Here is a 21,833-nt window from a genome sequence, read left to right on the forward strand (position 1 = left end):
GACGCAACTGAGATGTCCTTCAGCAAGTGAACGTCCAGACAATGGAATATTATTCAGTCCTAAAAAGAGACGAGCTACCGAGACGTGGAAAGGCATGGAGGAAGCTTAAGTGCGTAAAATTAAGCGAAAGAAGCCAACGTGAAAAGGCTGACCGACTCAGCTGGCTATGGAACGGAGACCACTGTCACGAGGAAATTTTTCATGTGCTTTGCCATTGAACGGGAATGAGTTTAAAGTCGGTTATCCATTTTTACCCTCAGGTTGTAAAAGAGAGCGGTGGTAAACAGGACTACGGAGTGTATGGACTGTGCCCGAGGAAACAGAGCTAGTTACTAAACAACGCTCAGCCGTGGATGACGTTGTGTGTCCATCTGGCCAGCAAGGGACAGGAGTGGACAAGAGTGTCTGCCTTTGGACAAGCAGCCTCGGGGTTGCCCCGAGCCTGACAAAGAGGCCAGAGCCTTCAGGACGGAACGGCAGCAGCCGCACAAGGTCTGGGAGCCCTGCCAAAGTCACCAAGGAGGAATGTTCCAGTCAGACGTCCGCATCCATCATTTCCTCCACCCACCGCTCTTTCGTGAAAAATTCTTCCAAACAAATACATACTTTTGTCCCTAAATAACAACAGTACTGGGTGCTTTCCCTACTAGAAAGTTAGAAAACTTGTTTTCCGGGGCACCTGGGTGGCTCAGTTGGTTAAACATCCGACTCTTGATCTCCACTCAGATCATGATCTCATGAGCTCACGGTTCATGGGATCGAGCCCCACGCTGGGCTCTGCACTGACAGCATGAAGCCTGCTTGGCATTCTCTCTCTCTTCCTCTCTCTCTGCCACCCCTCTCCCATGCATGTGAGCACGTGTGCTTTCTTTCTCCCTCTCTCAAAATAAATGAAAAAGGGGCGCCTGGATGGCTGAGTCGGTTGAGCGTCCGACTTCGGCTCAGGTCATGATCTCACAGTTCGTGAGTTCGAGCCCCACATCGGGCTCTGTACTGACAGCTCAGAGCCTCGAGCCTGCTTCGGATTCTGCATCTCCCTCTCTCTCTGCCCCTCCCCTGCTCATTCTCTTTCTCTCTGTCTCTCTCAAAAAGAAATAAACTTTAAAAATATGTAATAAATAAATAAATAACTTGTTTTCCTAGTATGTCTGCTGGATGAGCTTTTATTGTCATAAATTCACTCAGTAAAAAGTTCATCCTGCCAACACAGTCCCCAGACCAGTGTCCCCAAACATGTCATCTGGCCCATAGTATCAAGGAACTCACCAGCAGGCGAAGAGGTGTTTGAATATGATTTTAGTGCTGGGTACTTTAACGTAATCATGTTTATTACCCACGGGAAAGCACAGCCAAGCCCAGCAGCGATAACAGGGCCTAGGAGAGCTCTCTCTGCTTCTCCTCTGTGGTCCCCCCTGGAAATCCGGTCACCCCTCAGCAGTAACGCATCCTGGGAGAAGCCCATCGAGAAGACCCAACCTCCCTTCTGGGGACACCCCACCTGCCTGCTGGTCTCTCTGAAGGGTCCAGAAGGCATGCTCTCTCTCCACACAGGCTCTGGTCCCAGTTACCAGAGGTGGGGGAGGGTGTCACAAACTGGTCAGATGGCTCTTCATTTTGAGGACTTGGCATCTAATTCTCAATTGGTTTCTGTTCCTAAGCTTTTAGAGATTTTCGCCAACCTATGGGCAGCATCCCGAAGAGGTCAGGTGACCCTCAAATCGAAATAACTTCCACTTAGCATGTCCTTAAGGCTGACTCTCCCCCCACCCCCAGGCTTAATATCTTTTACAGAATAGAGATTTTAACATAGAAATAAATACACAAGGGAAAAGCCTCCCAAATATGGGCATTTTCACAGCTAATTCTTAACGTATTTTCTGACTTTTGTAAAGAAGGAGGAAAGACTGACAAGTGTTTTTATGGGTGAGTGCCAGTATTACGTGAATAAAATATTACAGAATATTACAGAATAAAATATTATGTATTTCAATATTATATAAATAGGTAAAAATAAAGATATTTCCAAATTATATACAATTTTATAAGCTTATATTGTAATTCTTTTTATTGAGAATAAGAGATGTTCTTTCCAGTGCACTGGTAAAGGGGGTAATGAGGTTAATTCAAAGTGACAAACAAGCTTATACATTCAGATTTGATCCCGAGGAGAGGAGGGCTCCGGGACCAGAAAGCGGGGCCCTAGCCCAGCCCAGTAGAGCCTGGGAAGGAGCAATGGGGAGAATGGGCAACTCTATTCTCTGGAGAGAGCTTCCGGGGTTGAGAGTGCACCCTCAGCCTCGTCCCAAGAGGGGGCGTCCAGGAACCAACTTTGGGAAGCTGTTCGGGTCCCCCTGACATTTGGGGACCTCGGCCCGACTGTCTGACCATCCTGGAGACATCTGGGGACAGGGGGTGCTCTGGGGAGTTAGTGCTCTCCCAGGGTCAGGGTGGAGGGGCGCTCCAGAGACACCACCGCGGCCCTGCCCGACAGCCACGTGCCCTGAACAGCTGCCCTGTGATGGGGGACCGAGAGGGGACGGGGCGGCCGAGGCGCTCGCCCTCGCTTCCAAGGAGGTGTGAGGCGCCCGGAACGAATCGCCCAGGAGAGCAAGTCCGCCTTGACTCCCTGCCAAGCCCCCGGGGCACCCCCGCGGGCGCGCAGCAGGGTGGTGCAGACCGCATACGAGCCCTCTTTTGGTCTTTCACCCCCCCTGCACCTGCTGGGCCATGAGCGGTCAAACTCCAGGGCGGTAAGGCGGGTGACCGGGCGAGGGTGGTGGGCGCCCTTGGGAAGAGGAAGCAGCGCCAAGCGCAAAAGGGGAAGGTCACGTGCCCCTGGGGCCCCCGCACCCCCGTCCCACTGAAGGCAGGCCGCTCTCCCTCCTGGGGGGCAGGAGCTTTGTGTTGACACGCAGCTTGGTGTTTTGACTTCTACCTGGGACGGCACGATTTGATTACTGAAACCAGCTCTCCTGGTGTTCCTGGAGATAACCAGGGGACCCCCCCCCATTTCACCCCGGGGGACTGGGGAGCACCAAGGAGCAGGTGTAAACAGGCAGGTGGAAAGGACAGAGTTGGTTTGGAAGTAACACACGAGTTCCGCTTGTCCAATTAAAAAAAAATATATATATATTTACTGTTTATTTATCTTTTGAGAGAGAGAGAGAGAGAGAGAGTGAGCACCGGAGGGGCAGAGAGAGAGGGAGACACAAAATGTGAAGCAGGCTCGGGGCTCTGAGGGGTCAGCACAGAGCCTGACTCGGGGCTCGAACTCATGAACCGTGAGATCACAACCTGAGCCGGAGTCGGATGCTCAACCGACTGAGCCGCCCAGGCGCCCCGCTGGCTTGTTCAATTTGAAGGAAGTAACAGCTTTGGGATTGCAGGGTCCCTTACAGTCAGGGTAGATTAGGAAAGACCCATAAATGTGTCCCCCAAAATGATTTGAAGATGACTTGAAAGAATATTGTTTATTGTCTCAGAGAGGGTTTTTGATTTTTAATATATCTATAAAGCACCAGGTTTTGTGCTAGAAAATTTAATTCTGTACGAAATAACGAATCGGGCGTACTTTATTTAGCCAGTAAAAACTGACCTGGTAATAATAGTATGAAAAAATAACAGCGACAACAGCAAATCATTCAATACTTGCCAAGCACAGGGTTTTACTACTTGAACTCCCTTCCCCTTCACTGCAACGCAATTAACTTTGATCTCAGTTTTCCAGGCCAAGGAAATGAGATTTGGGGACACTGGGCTCTATCTGGTCACCAACGCATAGGACGCCAGCCAGGCCCCGGCCCAGGGAAGGCTCCCCAGCAAACCTGAGTAACGGAGCCATGCCTCTGTTTGGGACGAACAGCAACCCACATGGCCAGGGGCGCGATTCGAAAGACTGATCTGAAAGCGTAGCTGGGTGTTTGGGGGAACGCTTCCAGAAGTTTCTTCCTGTGGGAGGCTTATAAAGTACACGTGTACGATGCTGAAAATAACGTTGTAACCTATCAAGGGAACCGCTCTTAAGGGTGAACTACTGTCTACTTTATTTTGCTCATTGGGAAAAGATCTTTGCCCCTTGGAGTATTAAAAAGGGAACACAAACGGGGCGCCTGGGTGGCGCAGTCGGTTAAGCGTCCGACTTCAGCCAGGTCACGATCTCGCGGTCCGTGAGTTCGAGCCCCGCGTCAGGCTCTGGGCTGATGGCTCAGAGCCTGGAGCCTGTTTCTGATTCTGTGTCTCCCTCTCTCTCTGCCCCTCCCCCGTTCATGCTCTGTCTCTCTCTGTCCCCAAAATAAATAAATGTTGAAAAAAAAATTAAAAAAAAAAAAAAGGGAACACAAAATTGCCATCCTCCATAGTTTGTTCTCAAATCCCTGATTTATTGAAATCAGTGTGAGGCCTGTTTTAAATATAAATTGTTTTCAAAACCAAGCTTGTGATATATCCCGAATATCATGTAGACAGTCTGGTAAATTAAAAATCACTCCGTTTTCAGCAAAATGGAGATGCATGTTTGTTATTTTCTCCGTTCTGTTTAGTCTTTGATTTCCATTTCTGCTTTGTATACATAAATGGTGAAATGTTCGTAAGATTTACAGGAGGCGGAACTTATTAAAAATAAAATACAGGTAGCCATAAAGTCTGGAAACATTGCCAGTATTTTTCTTTAAAAAAAATTTTTTTTTACGTTTATTTATTTTTGAGAGAGAGAGAGAGAGCGAGCACAAGCGGAGGAGGGGCAGAGAGAGAAGGAGACACAGGATCCGAAGGAGGCTCCAGGCTCTGAGCTGTCAGCACAGAGCCCCACGTGGGCTCGAAACCATGAACCATGAGATCGTGACCTGAGCTGAAGTCTGACGCCCAACCGACTGAGCCACCCAGGTGCCCTGCCAGTATTTTTCTGATAAATTGAAGCCCCTTGATGGTTTCTTCTAGGGTGAAGGTACAAGTTTGCGTGGTAGGAATTGTACGCACACATCATTGGAGGCTACATATGACAGATGTGTGTGCTGTGACTCACGGGAACACTACTTTAATGCACATTTGTTCACTGAAATTTTACACAGCTTATGGAACTATGAATTGCTAGTGAGGGACCATTATATTCACGTGTCATAGCGATCAACTATTATGGACTATGTCTATGTTTGCAGACTTTATGCCCACCCTATATGACTTTAATTCAAAAGACTGAATAATAATCATTCCGTTAAATCTAATTAAAAGAGTCAACTTGAAAAAGATATACTGCTTTTTGTAAAGTATTTCCTGTATGAAAATCTTCTTAATTGGCCCCATTTTGTTCTGATCAGTAAACTTACCTGCATTAGTTGCAACTAAAAAACAAAAAACAAAAAACAATCCTATAGAATACTGTAAGACATCCACGACCAGGTTCCATCATTTGGTGACTCAAGGACATCGTAAGGGAGTGACGTGGAAAAGTAGTTATAAATTTGTGGATTATGGAGAATGGAGAGGTATTTCTTATTGAAATAAAAAGACCAAAGAGCCTTCACGTTAGCTCTGCTTCTCATAATAAAGATAGACACTCATCCTGATGGATAATCTGAGAGTGACATAACCAGTGACATATGTTTGGCAGCTGTCGTTAAAATAGATTTTAGCAAGACAAGAAAAACAAGTTGCTTATGAGCAACAAGAAATATGTATACACTCGCTAAAATACACCTTTGGAAAGCGCTAGATATATGTGGGAGTTTTCATGCTTAGTGGACACTTTTTTGTCTACATTAATGTCACCTTTGGTTATTAACCTGTACACTTTGATTATTAATGCACACTTTCCTCAATTTAGATATTAAGATGTCCATTTTTTTGGTAATGTTTATTTATTTTTGAGAGAGAGACAGAGACAGAGCGTGAGCTGGGGAGGGGCAGAGAGAGAGGGAGACACAGAATCCGAAGCAGGCTCCAGGCTCCGAGCTGTCCGCACAGAGCCCGATGCGGGCTCGAACTTGGGAACAATATCATGACCTGAGCCGAAGTCAGCTGCTTAACGGACTGAGCCACTCAGGTGCCCCAAGATGTCCTTTCTAGTAATTCGATTAAGCCATGTCTTTATCTCACAGATTAAATGAGATATTCTGTAAAATTTCTAACTGTTTAAAACAACGTGTCCTTTTTTTAGCCCTATAATGAATATAAAATGGAGCCTGACCGCCTGAGTCTTGGAAAATGTGCATTTTGAAAGAATCACTTAAGAAAGGAATCCTTGGGGCGCCTGGGTGGCGCAGTCGGTTAAGCGTCCGACTTCAGCCAGGTCACGATCTCGCGGTCCGTGAGTTCGAGCCCCGCGTCGGGCTCTGGGCTGATGGCTCGGAGCCTGGAGCCTGTTTCCGATTCTGTGTCTCCCTCTCTCTCTGCCTCTCCCCCGTTCATGCTCTGTCTCTCTCTGTCCCAACAATAAATAAACGTTGAAAAAAAAATTAAAAAAAGAAAGGAATCCTCCCCAATAGTACATCAGTTTAAGGTACGTGAGCTGCACACCAGGACTTTGTCACTTCTGGAAATATGTATGATGCCTTTTGAGGACCTTACCACATTTTAAGGGAAAAGAATATTACAAAATAGAATTTTTCCAAGAGAATAAAACAGAAATGTTTCTAGATAGCTGACTCATTTGTAAACATTTCACACAACTGTTAGTCTGTTTCACTTAAAACTAAGACAAAAGCCCCAAACCTGATACAGCTATTTGGGGCAAAAGAATATGCCAGAGCACCGCCCCCTGGGAGGGGGAGTCCCGATGCCTTTTTGCTGGTTTGTTTTCTTTCCATCAGCTCGTTTTCTGCACGTCTTGACCATGTTTCCAAAGTGAGGAAGGGTCAGCTCCCTTGAATTCAGATCTTGTCGCCACAGAAGTAAAAAAAACGGGACACAGACAGCGTTTGACCTGACTTGAGTAAAACCGGACAGAGAAGAGCCCTCACTGGAGGTTGGCAGCATTTTCTTGTGCTTAAATGTGGTTCCTCTAAACTGCGGTCAGAGCTCAAGCTAAGCGACCCCTGTGGAGGGGAGGGATTTGGGGGTCTACAGGTGGAATCGGTCACCCTTTAGTTCGGAAGCAATGACGTAAGGAAAAGACGAAACTTCCCGAGCGTCTCCCCCGATGGAGACCCCCACGTGGGGAAATGCTGACGAAGTCCGAACGTCTCGGGGTTCCCAGGCGGGCCCAGCCGCCGACAGTCCACCTGCACTGTCAGCTTGCCGAGTGGATTCAGATCCACCGCGAAGCACTTGCCAGCAGGTGACTGCTCGGGCCCCTAAAGAACGCCCGTGGGGTCTCTGGGCAAGCCCTGTGTGGGACCGCTCAGTGACCATCTCCGTGGGACGCGCGCTATGTGAGGTCTCTCTGGGTGGGTCGGCGTGACAGGTCTTTCTGCGGGTGTCTGGGTGTGGGTCTCTATCAGAGGTCTCTCTGTGGGGTCTCTCGTCAGAGATCTCTGTGGGGGTCTCACAGTGCGGGGGGGCGTCCCTTTCCCGCCTTACTGCACCACCGGCAGGAGGAGGGCACAGGGGACTTGCTCCTTCCTGTCTCCTGCTGCTCCCTGGGCATCCTGCCTGTGGCCCTTCTCCGGAGGGGCCTGTGGGGACCGCGTCCACCTCCCGGTGCCGCCGAGAGGACCTGGGAGCAGCCAGACTCAGGGACCCTGCTCCAGGTCACCCTGTCCTGAGCTCCAGAGGCCCCGGGCGCTCTCTGTCCTGGTCTCCTCTCCCCGCAACCCCCCAGGTCCTGGCCGCACTGTCACTGCTGGCCCCCCACTGCTTCCCCGGAGAGAAGCTGTGCCCGAGCAGGCCTGTGCCCGCTGCCCCTGCTCCGGGTTCCAGGCCCACCTGCAGGTCCTGACCCGCGTGGGGGCAGGGCCACCCCTGCTGCGGTCTTCAGGGTCCCTCCTGGGGTGGGACTCCTCACCATACCAGGGAGTACCCCCACCCTGACCCCCACCCGCCTCGGGGCCCGTCCTTGGGCCGTTTGTTAAGTCCCAGTCCGCCCGGGGCCCCCAGACTGCACAGAAGGGCACCTGCCCGGCCGGGCCTCCTGTGCCAGCCTGGCCCTCTGCGGAGGGGCCCCGGCAGCCTCCCTCCCCCCCCCCACCCCTCCCCGGGCTCCTCGGCCGGCCGTAGCGGGGGCGGGGGGGGGGGGAGCTTGGGGGTGAACCGCAGGAAAGGCTCCTCTCCTTGGGGCCAGCAGGCGGCAGTGGGCACCGCGGGCTCCTGGGTCACCGCACCCTGGGGCAGGGCGCGCCTCGCGCGGTCCCTTGCGGCCTCTGCGCCCCCCACCCGCTGGCTCCCCGGGCCGGGAGCACGTCCTCGTCCCGCGCTGGTTCAGAGTGTGAGAAAGCAGGGGGGTGACGCTGAGCCAAGGGCGGCTCCCGGCCGATCTGCACCCCAGCCCCATCAGGGGTCCCGGGGCAGGCGACGGGTTCGGGGGGCAGGATTCCACCCACCGCTGCCGTCAGGGCCAACCTGGCCTCCAAACTCGGCTCGTGGCTCTGATGCCTGACGCTGTCTTCCAGGTGCCCTGGAGCCCAGGGGTTTCTGCACCTGCAGACCCTCCCTTACAGCCGCCCAAGTTCAAGGTAGAGAGACAGCAGGACGGGAAGGGCGGAGCCGGATCCCAGGGTGGGGTCTTCTGGGTTGTGTTCCTCTTTCGTTATGGAAACCGAAGGTGTGTGAGGGAGGGGATCTGGAGTATACCACGTGGCCACCCTCCTCTCAGGGCTCCATTCCTTCCGGGAGCCAAAGCAGGCACTGGGGGAGAGCATGCCCGCCCGGATCCTCCCCTCCTCCCCCCCCACCCCCGCCCCGCGGGGCACAGACAGAGGCCAGCTCCTCTCCCGAGATAAACAAACATTTATTTTGGAAAACAATAAAAACTGTGGCGGGAAGAAGCCATTAGCCCATAGAGGATGTGCTAACCTGAGAAAAATACATTTTTCTCTGTACTGTATGCATCCTTTCTTGGAGAAAAGGTGTCCTCCCAAGAAAGGCATGAGAAGCACACACGGAATGACCGGATGAGACATAGTTTTGAAGGAGGCAGTGCCTGGGGCAGTGGGGGCGGTGAGGGCGGCCCGAGGCTCTGGCCGGCATCCGCCCGTGGTGGCAGGGTCCGTCTGGGGACCCCGGCATCCTGGGTACGAAGGCCCACCTGCCGTCTCTGCCTCTACACCACCGGTTCTCGTTAGGGCAGCCGTGGCCGTCGGGGGTGGCCTGCAGGTTGCAGGCGGTCTCTCTCATCACTCTCCTCTGCTCTTGGTAGGAGAGGACCCTGTGGTAGCAGACACCGGTACCTGCCAGCGCCTGGGGCTCCCTTTGGCGCCAGCTGACCTCCGGGGCTCTAGGTCGTTGGCGAGGCACCAGGTTCTCCTCTAGGATGCGACCCACGGCCGTCATGAGCATCTGAGCCCCGGCAGACTTGCCGTCCTCAACCGATGTGCCCGAGACGGGCCCCTGCGTCTGGGCGGTGGCTGCTGCAGGCTGGCCCCTGTGCCCGGGATCTTCCGGGCCTTTGCCTTTACTGGGAAAGATCCACTGCAGGAGGTGCCTCACGCTTTTTCTCAAGTGGCCTTCTGGAGCAGCGTCCTCCTTCTTGGGCAGGAGCTGAGCGAAGCTGCTTCTTGAGGACTCTGCCGAGTCCTCCTCCTGGGCACGGTGGCTCATCACACTGGCCTGGAAGGACTTCAGCTCTGCCAGCCATTTCTCACGCCCTCCCGGGCTGAGCCTCCTGTAGGCCTCTCTCCCGTCGTCGGCGTGGACGGACGCCTTGCTCCGGGGGCTACGGAGGCCCCACCGTCCCAGTGGGTCTGGCTGCCCCCGGCTGTTCTGTGCATGCGAGACGAAGGGAGAGGACGCCCAGGAAGTTGACGTGTCTGTACTAGACTCGCTCTGGCAGCCGGACGGAGATCTGTGAGAGGCCAAGACGTCCGCCACAAGCAACACATCAGAGTGACAGTCTTGAAGAAGGTCATCGGTGGCACAGTCTTGCAGGAGCACGCCAGTTTCACAGTCCTGCAGGAGCACACCGCGGCCAGGGCCCTGAGGCTCCTCCGACTCGACCGACCCCTGGGGCTCGAACCCTTCGAGCTGAGCCTCAACCCTTTCCTGGGCTTGAGCCACCGATGCTGGAGGTGTGGAGGGGCCTTGACTGCTCCCGGATGACCCTGATCTTCTCACGTCTGGTTTGACGCTTTGATTGCTGGCCAGCACACCGGGTTCCAAGGTGTCTCCCCAGCCAGGGGCCCCCTCGCCCTCCCCCACCTCCTTGGCCCGTTGGGCGCTCGAGGACCGGGATTCGAAGCTGAGCTCAAGCGCTGACACGCGGCCGCAGGTGTCCCGCGAGGTCCGACACCCACTCCCTCTCCTTGGCTCATCTGTGGCCCTTGCTGGACTTGCCTCCAGGCTGCTGTTCTGAGGAGCCCCCGCGCCAGTCTTGCTGTGCCAGACTCTGCCCACGAAGCTGTATGCGGGCGTCTGAGGACGTAGCCCGGCCTCCTGTCCAGCCACAGGGGCCCCCGAGGGCCGAGGGCCGTCACCGGGTGGAGACTCACCCAGGGCCCGCTGGATTTCCTCACGTGCAGGGTGGGGGTCAAGGAGGGGACTCCCCAGGGTGAGAACGGACTCTTCCGTTATGACCTTCTCTCCTTGATGGGGCTCAGGAGGTTTTTCCAAGAACTTGGCTTCCGCCCTGGCCTTAGGTGGACGGGTGGCCGAGCAGAGAGTGGAGGGTGGTGGAAAGATTGAGCTCTTTTGCAGCTTAAAGAAATTTAGAGGCTTGAGGACCTTGAGGGGCAGGCCCCATCTGTGCCTCACCCGAAACCTTATGATATGTGCTTCCAGCATCTGCTGAGTGTACGGACTGAGGATGGAGAAATCGTGGGGGCTGTTCACGCGGGGCTCCGGGTGCTTGGAAAATGCGGGAGTTCCCGTTTCCCTGCGAGCGCTGGGCTTTCCAGGAGGGTCCGGGCCATGGCTGGCAGCAAGCCTGGAATCATGAACACTCACAGGGATCTGGCCCTCTGTGATCTGCCCCAGTTTCCTGCCCAAATGGGCTCTCAGGAGCTGTTCTGGATGATTCTGGCCTGGGCCGCTCGTCTTCATCAAGCCTGTGTGTGATCCCTCAGAGTTTATTCCTGAAACCTTCGATGAAGAGCTGATCAAGCTCCCGTGTAGATCTCTCCGGCCCCTCCCCACACTAGGCCCTGCATCCTTGCCCAGGTTTTCTCCTGGCGTGGTCCGCGCTGGGCCCCTCCACCTGGTCTCCTGGGCAGCCTGGAGGCTTCCGCTCTGTGCCTGTGGCACCTTCGGGGGCTCGCCCTGAGGCTGGCCCAGCTCCACGGATGGTTGGATCCTGCGGGGCCCGCCACCTTGCTGCTTCGTGGACCTCTTCCCAAGATGTGGTTCCAGATGGTCCTGGAGCTCGGGGCTGGTCAAGTCCCCGGAGGGGAAGGGGAGGACGGAGACTGGCCCGTGGGCCTGGGAGGCCGGGCTGTCCTGGGGGAAGTCGGGAAGGACCCGGCTGAAGACTTCCTGAGATCGTTTCACCACAGAGGGTAGAGTCCTGTTCCTTTCTAGTTGCTTCTTCAAAAAGTGACACTCCAGGTTTTGAATTGCATTTGGGATGAACGATGGCATGTTATTCTGGATGGGAGGGTCCGATGCCTCACCGGCCATCTGAGGTGGGAGAGAAGGTGGCCCCACTGGGACAGAGGGTGCAAGGTGGGCCCGGGCCTCGACCTGAGCCGGAGGCAGGGGCTGGGACTGGGACAAACTTGGGGTCAAGGCTTGGGGCTCAGCCACAGGGTGAGCGAAGGGCTGCTCCAGTGACAGACGAGAAGCTACGCCAGCCTGAATTTGGGATGGTAAGGCACGAGAGAGATCATTGAAAACGACAGAGGGTGACTCCAGTGGGGGACCAGTCACACTGACAGTGGCCACCAGGGACTCACTGTGCAGAATGGGGAGACCCCAGAAGAGCTGGCTGCATGTCAGCCGCAAATTGTCCCCCGAAATCTTGGGACGCGGAGGCTGCTCAGGGCCGAGCAGCTGTTGTGGCTCGCCTTTCATGCTCCGGAAGGATCGGTAACCCACGGCGTCCCGCCCGCCCCGCGGTGACGTGAACGTACTCCCCAGAGAGTTCACGTGGTAGCCTGACTCTTCCTTCTTTTCCTTCTCCTTCCAAAACCTCAGCTCTGTTTTCTTGGTGATGAGAATCTCCAGCAGCTTCTGGACATCAGGACCGATGAAAGAGAGGACGCCGGCCTCCGCCTGTCTGTTCCCGGGGCCTCCCCAGAACGAGGCCTCCGGGTGCTGGTGGGAATGAGGCTCTTGCCAGGATTCCAAGCGTGTTGAGGTGGGGGGGTGCCAGGCTTTGGCGGCTGCCTGCCACCAGGACAGGGCCGAAATGGGACAGCTTGAGAGGCCCAGGCCCGAGATGGCTGGGATGGCAGAGGCGACCCAGGGGGTGTGTGGAGACGGGCTCCGTGGGACGGCGTCCAGCGGGCGTGCCATGGAATTGCACTGAGGGAGAGCTAAAGCGGAGTCTGGCCGAGGTGGAGGGCTGGCCTCCGGAGAAGGGAGACGGGGCGGGGAAGGGGAAAGAGCAAGGGGCTGGGGTGAAAAGCCACCCAGGGGAAGGCAAGACCCTGGTGGCCAAGGAGCACTCAGGGAGGAGTTCGAACGAACAGACACCGAGGAGGTCGTTGGGGTTGGTGACAGCGTGGAGGCCAGAGGAGCGGGGGACGCCGGCGGGGCCCTGGTGGGCGCGGCATCTCTCACGGGCTCCCTGCATGGCTGATGGGCTCCGGCAGGTGCTGCTTTGCCCTTGGCCCCAGGGGCTTCTTGCCCCAAGAGCTGCTGAAGGCCTCCCTGGTCAGAGAGCCACCCCAAGTGGCTGCGGGAGACACGAGGAGGCACATGCTGCAGCCGGGAGCAGACAGGGCCGGGCGTGGCCATCACCGTCCTCCGGTCCCCGCACCCGCTTCACAGCACTCCCGCCATCCCTCCCCACCGGGGCCCCAGGGCTCCCCCCGCCCCCTGCAGCCCTGGGGTCCCACTGGAGGCTCTGAGAGGCCCACCCGGGAGAGAAGGGGCAAGATTTTTTACCTTCGCAGAAGGGAAACCAGGTCCTGAACCTCTTCCAGCTCCTGCAGGCAGGTTCTGTAAGCTGGAGGCGGGAGACCCGGTCACAGAGCCGAAGGCGGGGGCCCGGGGGTCTTACGGGAGGCGGGTGCAGTGTCCCTTTAGGGGACACCTTTGGGGGAGTAGACTCGGGAGCCCCGAACATCGGTGTCCGAGGCCACGTGGTCTCACGGTGGCAACAAGACCCACGGTGGGGGTCACTTGGTCCTTTATGGAGAGCTTCCCCACTCGTGACCTTGTGGGGGGAGAAAGGGCCGGGTCGCCTCCCCGAGGAACCGGAGCAAGGTTCCACAACTTGGCCACAGCTGGAGCTGGAGGTCCCAGGCCCCTGCCGGGCGACACCCGTGTCCGGCCCCTCGGGCTGGTTCTGGCCCAGAATCTGGGAGGCCTCGGGGTTCCGCCCTCCGTCCTGGGAGCCTCCCGGGGCTCTGTTTCCTGAGGGACGGAAGCGGTGTCCCGGAGACGGCGGGGCTGGGCGCTCGGAGCAGGAGGGACACTCGCCAGGGGCGCAGGGCTCCGCGGCGGCCCCTTACCTTTCAGGATCTCGCTGTTCTTGCCTCTGGTGCTCCTTCGCCGTGGCGCCACCTGCTGCAGAGACGAGAGAACACGGGGTTGGGGGACGGGACCCCCAGTCTCTCTCGCCTCTCTGGCTGCAGGTGCTCTGTGTTCAAGAACAGCGCGACTTCCTACATTCAACTCATGGGGCGGCGGGGGTGGGGGGGTGGCTTTCTTTCCTGTTCCTCATTTGCAAAGTGGACAAAACTGTTCTCGGTTTTTCTACTTTGAAGAATGGACGCGCGGATTTTCGATGCGAGAAATCTCTCCGTCCCTGTTCCTCTGCTCGAGAAACGTTCCCAGACCTGCGGGTGCGTCTCAGCGCCTTGAGGAAGCACCTCGCTTCCCGAGCCCCGAGCCCCGCTGCCGCCCCTGCTCGGGGCCTCCCGGGCTCGGCGCCGCCCTCGATCGGCCCCAACCGAGGCCAGCTCTCCTGAGACACCTGCCCCGGGAAGGTGGCTGCCGGCCCGGTGCCCAGCAGCCTGTCCTCCCCCGGGGATGGAGCTCTGGGCCTCCAGTCCTCCGGTCACTGTGTTGGGGCCGCGGCCCCGGAGCCCTCTGCCACACCCGGCCTCCCGGCCCGAGACCTCCCGGGAGAAGCCCTCCTGCCCCTCTAACCCCTGCCTGGTCTGGCCTGGCCTGGCCTGGGAGGATGGTGCTCTCTTCTTCCCCCGAGAACACCGTTCTGCTCTTTCCCAGCTCGGGAGTCTCCCCAGTGACTCAGAAAAGTGGAAACGATGATAGAAAAGAAGACGGGTCCCCTCTGCTGGGTCCGGGCCAAGGTTCCTTGCCTTTCTGCTGCTTCTGCGTTTCCTTCGTGGTGCTGAGGATGTTGGGTCCGTCTGGAAGCAGGAGATCAACAGGAGGAAGAAGGACAGTCCACACAGGAAGCAGAAGATGGTCTGGGTTGTCCAGGAGGGGAGGCTGGAGCTCAGCCAATCAGCGCTAATGCTTCTCAGAGCCAAGAGAATATTCTCCATCTCCTTACTCGAAGCGTTAGTGCCTGATCCCACTACAGTCCTCGCGCAACTGAGCGCTGAGCTTGTACTTGGGGACAAAAGCCTCAGGCTCACATCACATCACACCACATCACAGAGCTGTGGCCTGGTCACAAAGGGCCCCTGAGGGCAGGGAGGGGACAGAAGTAGCTGGACCACGGCCCCTCCCCATCATCCAGCCTGCAGCTCCCTCCCCCAACCCTCCGGCACCTCCAGGACCACCCTCCTCCCCGGCTGGAGATCGACCTTTGTTCCCCAGGAACTCTGATAATACCTGCTTCCTTTGAGATCTCTACTTGCGCTCCCTCAGTTTCATAGCTTTTAAAAATCTGGCATTGTCCCTGGAATTTTTGGTTAATTCCCAGGGAGTTTTATTCTTGGGCTGCCCTCTGTCTGCAACTGCCAGTTTCCCCGCATAGCGTGGTTTTGTCTTGCATCACCCCAGACACGGAACTCAAATTTCTGTTGTGCTTCCTCAGCCGCGTGCATTTTGAAAACATTTTAAAATGCTTTATGTCAATGAATAAATAATCTTCAGCTAGAGGGACTCAGAATATTAAATTAATAATTATTCAAAACCAGGGTGCTTGGGCGGCTCCCTGTGCTGAGGGATCTAACTCTTGATTTCTGCCCAGGTCACCGTCTCCCCGCCAGTGGGTTTGAGTCCTGCATGGGACTCTGTGCTGACGGTGTGGAACCTGCTTGGGCTTCTCCCTCTCCCTCTCTCTCTGCCCCTCCCCCACTCAAGTGCTCACACATGGTCTCTCTCAAAATAAATAAACTTAAAAAATAATTATTCGGGGGCGCCTGGGTGGCTCGGTCGGTTGGGCGTCCGACTTCGGCTCAGGTCACGATCTCGCGGTCCGTGAGTTCGAGCCCCACGTCGGGCTCTGTGCTGACCGCTCAGAGCCCGGAGCCTGTTTTGGATTCTGTGTCTCCCTCTCTCTCTGACCCTCCCCTGTTCATGCTCTGTCTCTCTCTGTCTCAAAAATAAATAAACGTTAAAAAAATTTTAAAAAAAAGTATTCAAAATTTATAAAGCTAAATAGAAAACAAATTAAAACAGCGAAATCTTCCAAGTTTGTTTTTCATACATTTCTAGCATTTTTAATGCTTCTGAAACCAGTAGAGGTTAAAGTGCAGAAACACTTTTAGAACGTTCTGTATGGATACACACATAGGCACACTCACGTACATTCTTTAAGAAATCTATCATTTTTGGGGCGCTTGGGTGGCTCAGTCGGTTGAGCGTCCGACTTCGGCTCAGGTCACGATCTCGCGGTCCGTGAGTTTGAGCCCCGCGTCAGGCTCTGGGCTGATGGCTCAGAGCCTGGAGCCTGCTTCCGATTCTGTGTCTCCCTCTCTCTCTGCCCCTCCCCCGTTCATGCTCTGTCTCTCTCTGTCTCAAAAATAAATAAAAGTTAAAAAAAAAATTAAATAAAAAAAAAAGAAATCTATCATTTTCAAATCTAAGAAGCTGGTTTTTTTTTTTTTCTAGTTTAAAAGGTTTCCTTCAATAATTCTTGTAAGTTTGTATATCTGGAAAAATCTTTTGGTCTACATTTTGAAAGGACAGATTCGCTAGATATAGAATTCTGGGTTGACAGATTTTTTTTTTCCTTTCAGCTTTTTGACTGTTGTCATCTCAAAACCTTTCCTCCACTGGTTCTTAGCAAAAGTCAGTGGCTAATCTATGTGTGGTCCTCTGGTGTACAAAGAGAACTTTTTGTCTCGCAATTTCAAAATTTTCTCTTTGTTTTCCCCTGACTTGACCGTGACGTATCTAAGAGCAGATCTGCTTTTATTTTACTGCAGGTAAACGTCAAATCTATGGATTCAGATTTTCCATCAGATTTGGTAAGGTTTCAGCCATTATTTTTTTTCACATTGTATTTCTACAAGTATTTTCTCTTCTTCCCCTTTTCTCCTTTATTTCTGAAAACACTCCCTGAAGTAGATTAGATAAGGACTTCAGATGATTCCACATTTCTCCAAGGCCTGCAGCGAAATGCTACCCATGAACCTGAATTTCTTAATATTCAGGTTAGTGTCTAGAAAGTGGTTTAGGTTCTGAGAATTCCTTTGATCTGGAGTGTTTCTCTGGCATCGCTGAATGCTTCCTGTGTGTGATGTGGCCGTGCACATGTGTTGACTGAGGTGGGGGTGTGAATTAGGGCCATTCCGAACAGTAAGTTCGGAAAGCGCTTTATTATGACCTGGCACGGGCTGAAGACAGCGGGCCCTTTGACAGAGCGATTTCACTGCTGGGACTAGAGAAACTCCCCCATTTTGTAATAGCAAAAAATGGGGAACAACCCAGTCCAATCATGTGGAAAATAAGTACTCTTGGTATGCCGAGTATCATGCTAAAGTGAACTTAAACAAAATACAGCTTAACATCAGAAGAGTAAATTATGTAGGAAGAGAAAATTTTGAAATTGCAAGAAAAAGAACTTCTCTTTCTAATGAGTAAGAAGTAAAATAAAATAGGGGTGCCTGGGTGGCTCAGTCTGCTGAGCATCTGACTCTTGGTTTCGGCTCAGGTCATGATCTCACGGTTCATGAGTTCGAGCCCCAAGTCGGGCTCTGCACTGACAGCTCAGAGCCTGCTTGGGATTCTCTCTCCCCCTCTCTCTCTGCCCCTCCCCAGCTCATGCTCTCTCTCTCTCTCTCTCTCTGTCTCTCAAAATAAATAAATAAACATTAGAAAATAAAATAAAATAAAATAGGCTATTTGCAGAAAATTTGTACAGGATGATTCCATTTGTCCCAATTTCAAAGCTATACAAAATAAAACAATATGTTATTTAGCAACACATTTATTTTGGTAAAAATATAAAGAACACACTGAAAGTAACGAATGGGGTTGATGACCGGGGGGAGGGATGTACAGATGTCCCTGGAGATGTGGATGATGCTGCATTTTTTAGGCAGGTTGGGATGTTTATGGGTTCCTTTTTTATTACTCCTTACATCTTCTATATAATTTATACAAGGTAACTTGTAACTTTTAAAAGCTAAGACACAACAGTAATGTAAACAACCCTACTGGAAATAAAATTGAACATAGCAAAAAAAAAAAAAAAGCCAACAGCCTCCTAATGAGAGGAGGTGGAAAACAAATTATGAGGACGCTTTGTGCTCTAGAACAGTCTTCGTTCTCAACACCTTAAAGATCCCAACGTGACTCTCAGCTTTCAACGGGCATCTCCTGCTGACTCCCCACTGCCCCGTGTACAACACGCTGTATTCAAGTAAGCTCGCTTCTGACAGTTTCCAAACCAGACCTCACACTTGTGGGCGAGCCTTTATTAAAGCCCAGAAGAGGAAGTGCAAACATATTTGAATTCAGGCCAGCGACTTTTAGGCTAACCAGCCCTGAGCTGGCCATGTGACAGATAGAAAGGTGATTTTCCAAATAAACTACGGGAAAATGTAAAAATTTGAAATAGCTGCCTTTGGAGAAATTTAGATGGGACTTGCATTTTGCTTGTTTAGTTATCAACACGGACCCAAATGTTTATGTGTAACGGGTATCTTTTGATAAGAAAAGCACAACGCTTCTGTGCATTTACACAGGACAGACATTCGCACTGCGCTGTTTTGGAGCGGGAGTGACATCCTGATCGTCACATGCTTCCTAACGACACGGATGCTCCTGGAGATGGGTTCCATCCCTGTTTGCCTCCTCCTGGTGCTTCCCCTGATACGTGATAAGATCTGTGCCGACAGGACACAGGCTGGGCCGTCTTACGCCTTCCGCGATGCATGCCAAGCTCTGACAGATGCTTCCCTCGGGAGTGCTCGCTCACCAGCCCAGGCCGTAACACGGAGTCTTTTGTGCCATCTATCCAAATTCAGGGAGGTAAATTGAGGACCTGCTCCAAACTCCTGGCCACAGAGACGTACACACCCCTGAAATAGACAAGAACTTCCAAAGGATTCCACGTTTCTCTCAGGCGTGCAGGGAAATGCTGCTCGAGAAGCTCAATTTCCTCATATTCGTGTTAGTCTCTAGAAAGTCGCTTAGGTTCCAATATAAATATGTTTGTAAATAAAGCCAGTTTGGTGAGATCTGAAGAGTAACAATTTCACTGTCCTTCTTGCCACACGGAGGATGCTTTTGCTGCATATAATCTTTATCCTTTTAGCTTGCTATGATTAATTAAGTTGCATCCAGTTTGCCCCATTGCCCGGGACTTTGCATTGACAGCACAAGCTGCGCACATTGGATGATGTGGTAATGTGTTTTCAATCATCAGATTGGCTAAACTAAAAAACGAGGCTGGAGCAGGTGAACAGTAACAGATGCTCTAATATACGCTGGTGAGGTGCAAAAGGTTGTCGTCTCCTCCGGAATATTCCAGGAGGAGCTTTTGAATCTTAAAAACAGGCTTGTGTACGTGTTTTGAGAGCAGTGAAAACGTGTGGAGCCCAGAAAAGGAAACCATCAGCGAGATGAAAAGACAACCTACCACATGGGTCCCCAGAAGGACCATAAAATGACTCTCAGGATCAAAATACGATATGGGACGAAAGGTTCAAAGGTGTGGCTTATTTTGGTCTTTAAGCGACAAGGAAGGGACCGTCCCTCACTATACATGATACGGGGAGACTTTTATGAAAATGGTTCTAATTTGCTTCTTGCACCCGCAGAAGACCTCATCAACTGTGAGATCGTGATCTGGGCTGAAGTCAGATGCTTAACTGACTGAGCCACCCAGGCACCCCTGTTCATCTTCTTTTAAATTATGAATGTTAAGGAGTTTCTGTAGTAGGGTTCTAGGATGTGTGTGTGTGTGTGTGTGTGTGTGTTTATTGAGAGAGAAAGAGACAGAGACACAGAAAGAGAGATTTTAAAGAATTAGCTTGTGTAATTGTGAAAGCTGGCAAGTTTGAATGCTACAGGCTGAAAGCAGACAGACAACGCAGGGCAGACCTGATGTGGCAGCCGGAGCCTGAACCCTCTCTGGAGGCAGGATTCCTTCCTACTTGGGGGACCTCAGTCTTTTCTCTTAAGGTCTTCAACTGATTAGATGAGGCCCACCCACATTACAGAGAGTAATCTGCTTTTCTCAAAGTTTACTAATTTAAGTGAAAAGCACATAAAAAAAAAAAAAAAAACCTTCCCAGCAACATCCAGACAGGTATTTGATCAGCTATCTGGGTACCCTGGCCTAGGCAAGTTGTCACATATAATTAACCATCACAATTAACCCTCGTCAGTTTAGCACCCATATGTGTCTCCTCAAGCCATGCTTCATCTCCAAATAAAGAGAATAACAAGGTCGTACTTCTGTCTAACATGATACGATTGCCCTCCACGCAACTTCAAATGTACTAGTACATTCCCTAGGGGACGATACAAAGTCCTTGGAGATGTTCACTCTTCTCCTGGATAACCTGTAACTTAAATACCTATGGTGTAAACTCCATACGTCTTATGTTCCGCGATACGGGACGAAGAGAAGGAAGAAAGCGAAGATACACACAGAGACCCACAAAAATATAACGAAATTTGGAAGAAACACTCCTAAGGATTAGAGTCCTTGTTTCTGCAACCGGTCACACGGTCGCAGCTGGTATTTACGACGACTTCTATTATTCATGTTAGACATTTGCTGTCAGCCAGCCCCTCGGCCGGTCATGGTTCTTTATCTGGTTGGGGTGACCCAAACTTGCTTTCCTGAATTGTCCGGACAGCCAGTAGTCTTTCCTGGATTGGGTCGTTGTAGGTCCTCAGTGATACTAACCACGGGGCACGATGGTACTGAGAGATGTCTACGAGCGTCCTGTATTGCGGACATGGCAATGTCCTTTCCTCCACTGTGGAGAAACGGCCTCCCTTTTCTCTGTGTAGTCAGGATCAGTAAACACGATCTCTCATCTTTCCGCGTGAGGAGCCCAGGGTGGCCCGGTAGCACTCTTAACTTTGAGTTCAAAGGAATCCCTGGCATATGTCTCCTGCTGGTAGGATTCTTCCCTTTGAACTATGACCTCTAGATCTGCAGAGCATGAGGCCATAGGAACAGGGAGCAAAAATTTCCCAGTGAGGTCACTAGGGTGACGCAGGTGCCATTCTCATTTCTACCCCTCGGTTCCTTGACCCACGAATCCGGGCTGAAGGAGAAACGGCATCATGTATCGATGTATTGAGTCAGAGCCCACACGGCGCCCTGGAGAACCTCGTCCCAGGACAAGCTTTCCCCGTAAGTTATTGCCGTCAGCTCGCACTGGACTGAGACTTCAAAAGGCCGGCTCACAGATCTGTCAAGTCGGTTGCTTCAGGATGGTGGGAAGCGTGGTAAGACCACGAATTCCAGCATCACGGGCCCGTTGTGGCACTTTCTCTGCTATGAAATACACTCCTTGATCGGGGGCAGTGCTGTGCGCAATACTGTGCCAGTGGATAAGGCCGAGGACAGTAGGCTTAGTAGAAGCCCTGTTTGCGGGGAAGGCAAACACATATCTAGGGTGAGTGTTTATTACAGTAAGAAGAAACAAACACTTCCTCTTCCAGGAGGAAAGTGGTCCAATGCAATCAGCCTGCCACCAGGTAGCTGGCTGATCGCCCTGGGGAATGGTGCCATATTGGACTCGGCTGCTGGCAGATTGGAGGCTCAGCAGTGGTTCATAGCCTGGTTGGACTAAGTGGAAGCAAGTGTCGCTAAGCCCAAATATAATCCCCGCCGCTCTGGCCACTTTGTCCACGAGCCCGTTGAGCAATGCCAGGGGTGGCTGGGGAAAGAGGAAATGGTGTCCACGGAACAAGCCATCCTGCGTACTCGATTATTAAAATGCTCCCGTGCTGCAGTGACCCTTCAGTGAGCATTCCCACGGGATATACATATCTTTACACTTTCCAGCCCTTCAGAGAGGTCCGTCCATAAATCTTCTCCCCAACTTTCCTTGTCACCAGTTTTCCAATCATGCTCAAGTCCTTGACCTTCCAGCCCAATCATTGGCTGCCGCTCCTGAGTTGGTATAAAATTGCATTTCCTGCCACTGCTCTCAAGTAAAACGAATAACTAAGTGCACGGCTCAAAGTTCTGCCCACTGGGGGCATTTCTTTTCCTGGATGTCCCTGGGCAGGGTTGTATTGATGCAGCTGTCCGT

The 21,833-nt window shown here is 52.7% G+C and overlaps 1 protein-coding gene across 1 annotated transcript; it reads right to left on the bottom strand.

The window, feature by feature from the left end:
- Positions 1–8,859: 8,859 nt before the first annotated feature.
- On the bottom strand, positions 8,860–12,964 carry LOC122474726 (spermatogenesis-associated protein 31E1-like). The gene has a single exon (XM_043565797.1). The coding sequence runs from the start codon at positions 12,532–12,534 to the stop codon at positions 8,920–8,922; it is 3,615 nt and encodes a 1,204-aa protein (XP_043421732.1). The 5' UTR covers positions 12,535–12,964; the 3' UTR covers positions 8,860–8,919.
- Positions 12,965–21,833: the final 8,869 nt, after the last annotated feature.

The sequence above is a fragment of the Prionailurus bengalensis genome, chromosome D4 (genome assembly GCF_016509475.1).
Source record: "Prionailurus bengalensis isolate Pbe53 chromosome D4, Fcat_Pben_1.1_paternal_pri, whole genome shotgun sequence".
Lineage (NCBI taxonomy): Eukaryota > Metazoa > Chordata > Mammalia > Carnivora > Felidae > Prionailurus > Prionailurus bengalensis.

What these genes read in the sequence shown, in the direction of transcription:
- LOC122474726 (XM_043565797.1), bottom strand. Translation starts at nt 12,534, where the DNA reads ATGGCACGCCCGCTGGACGCCGTCCCACGGAGCCCGTCTCCACACACC.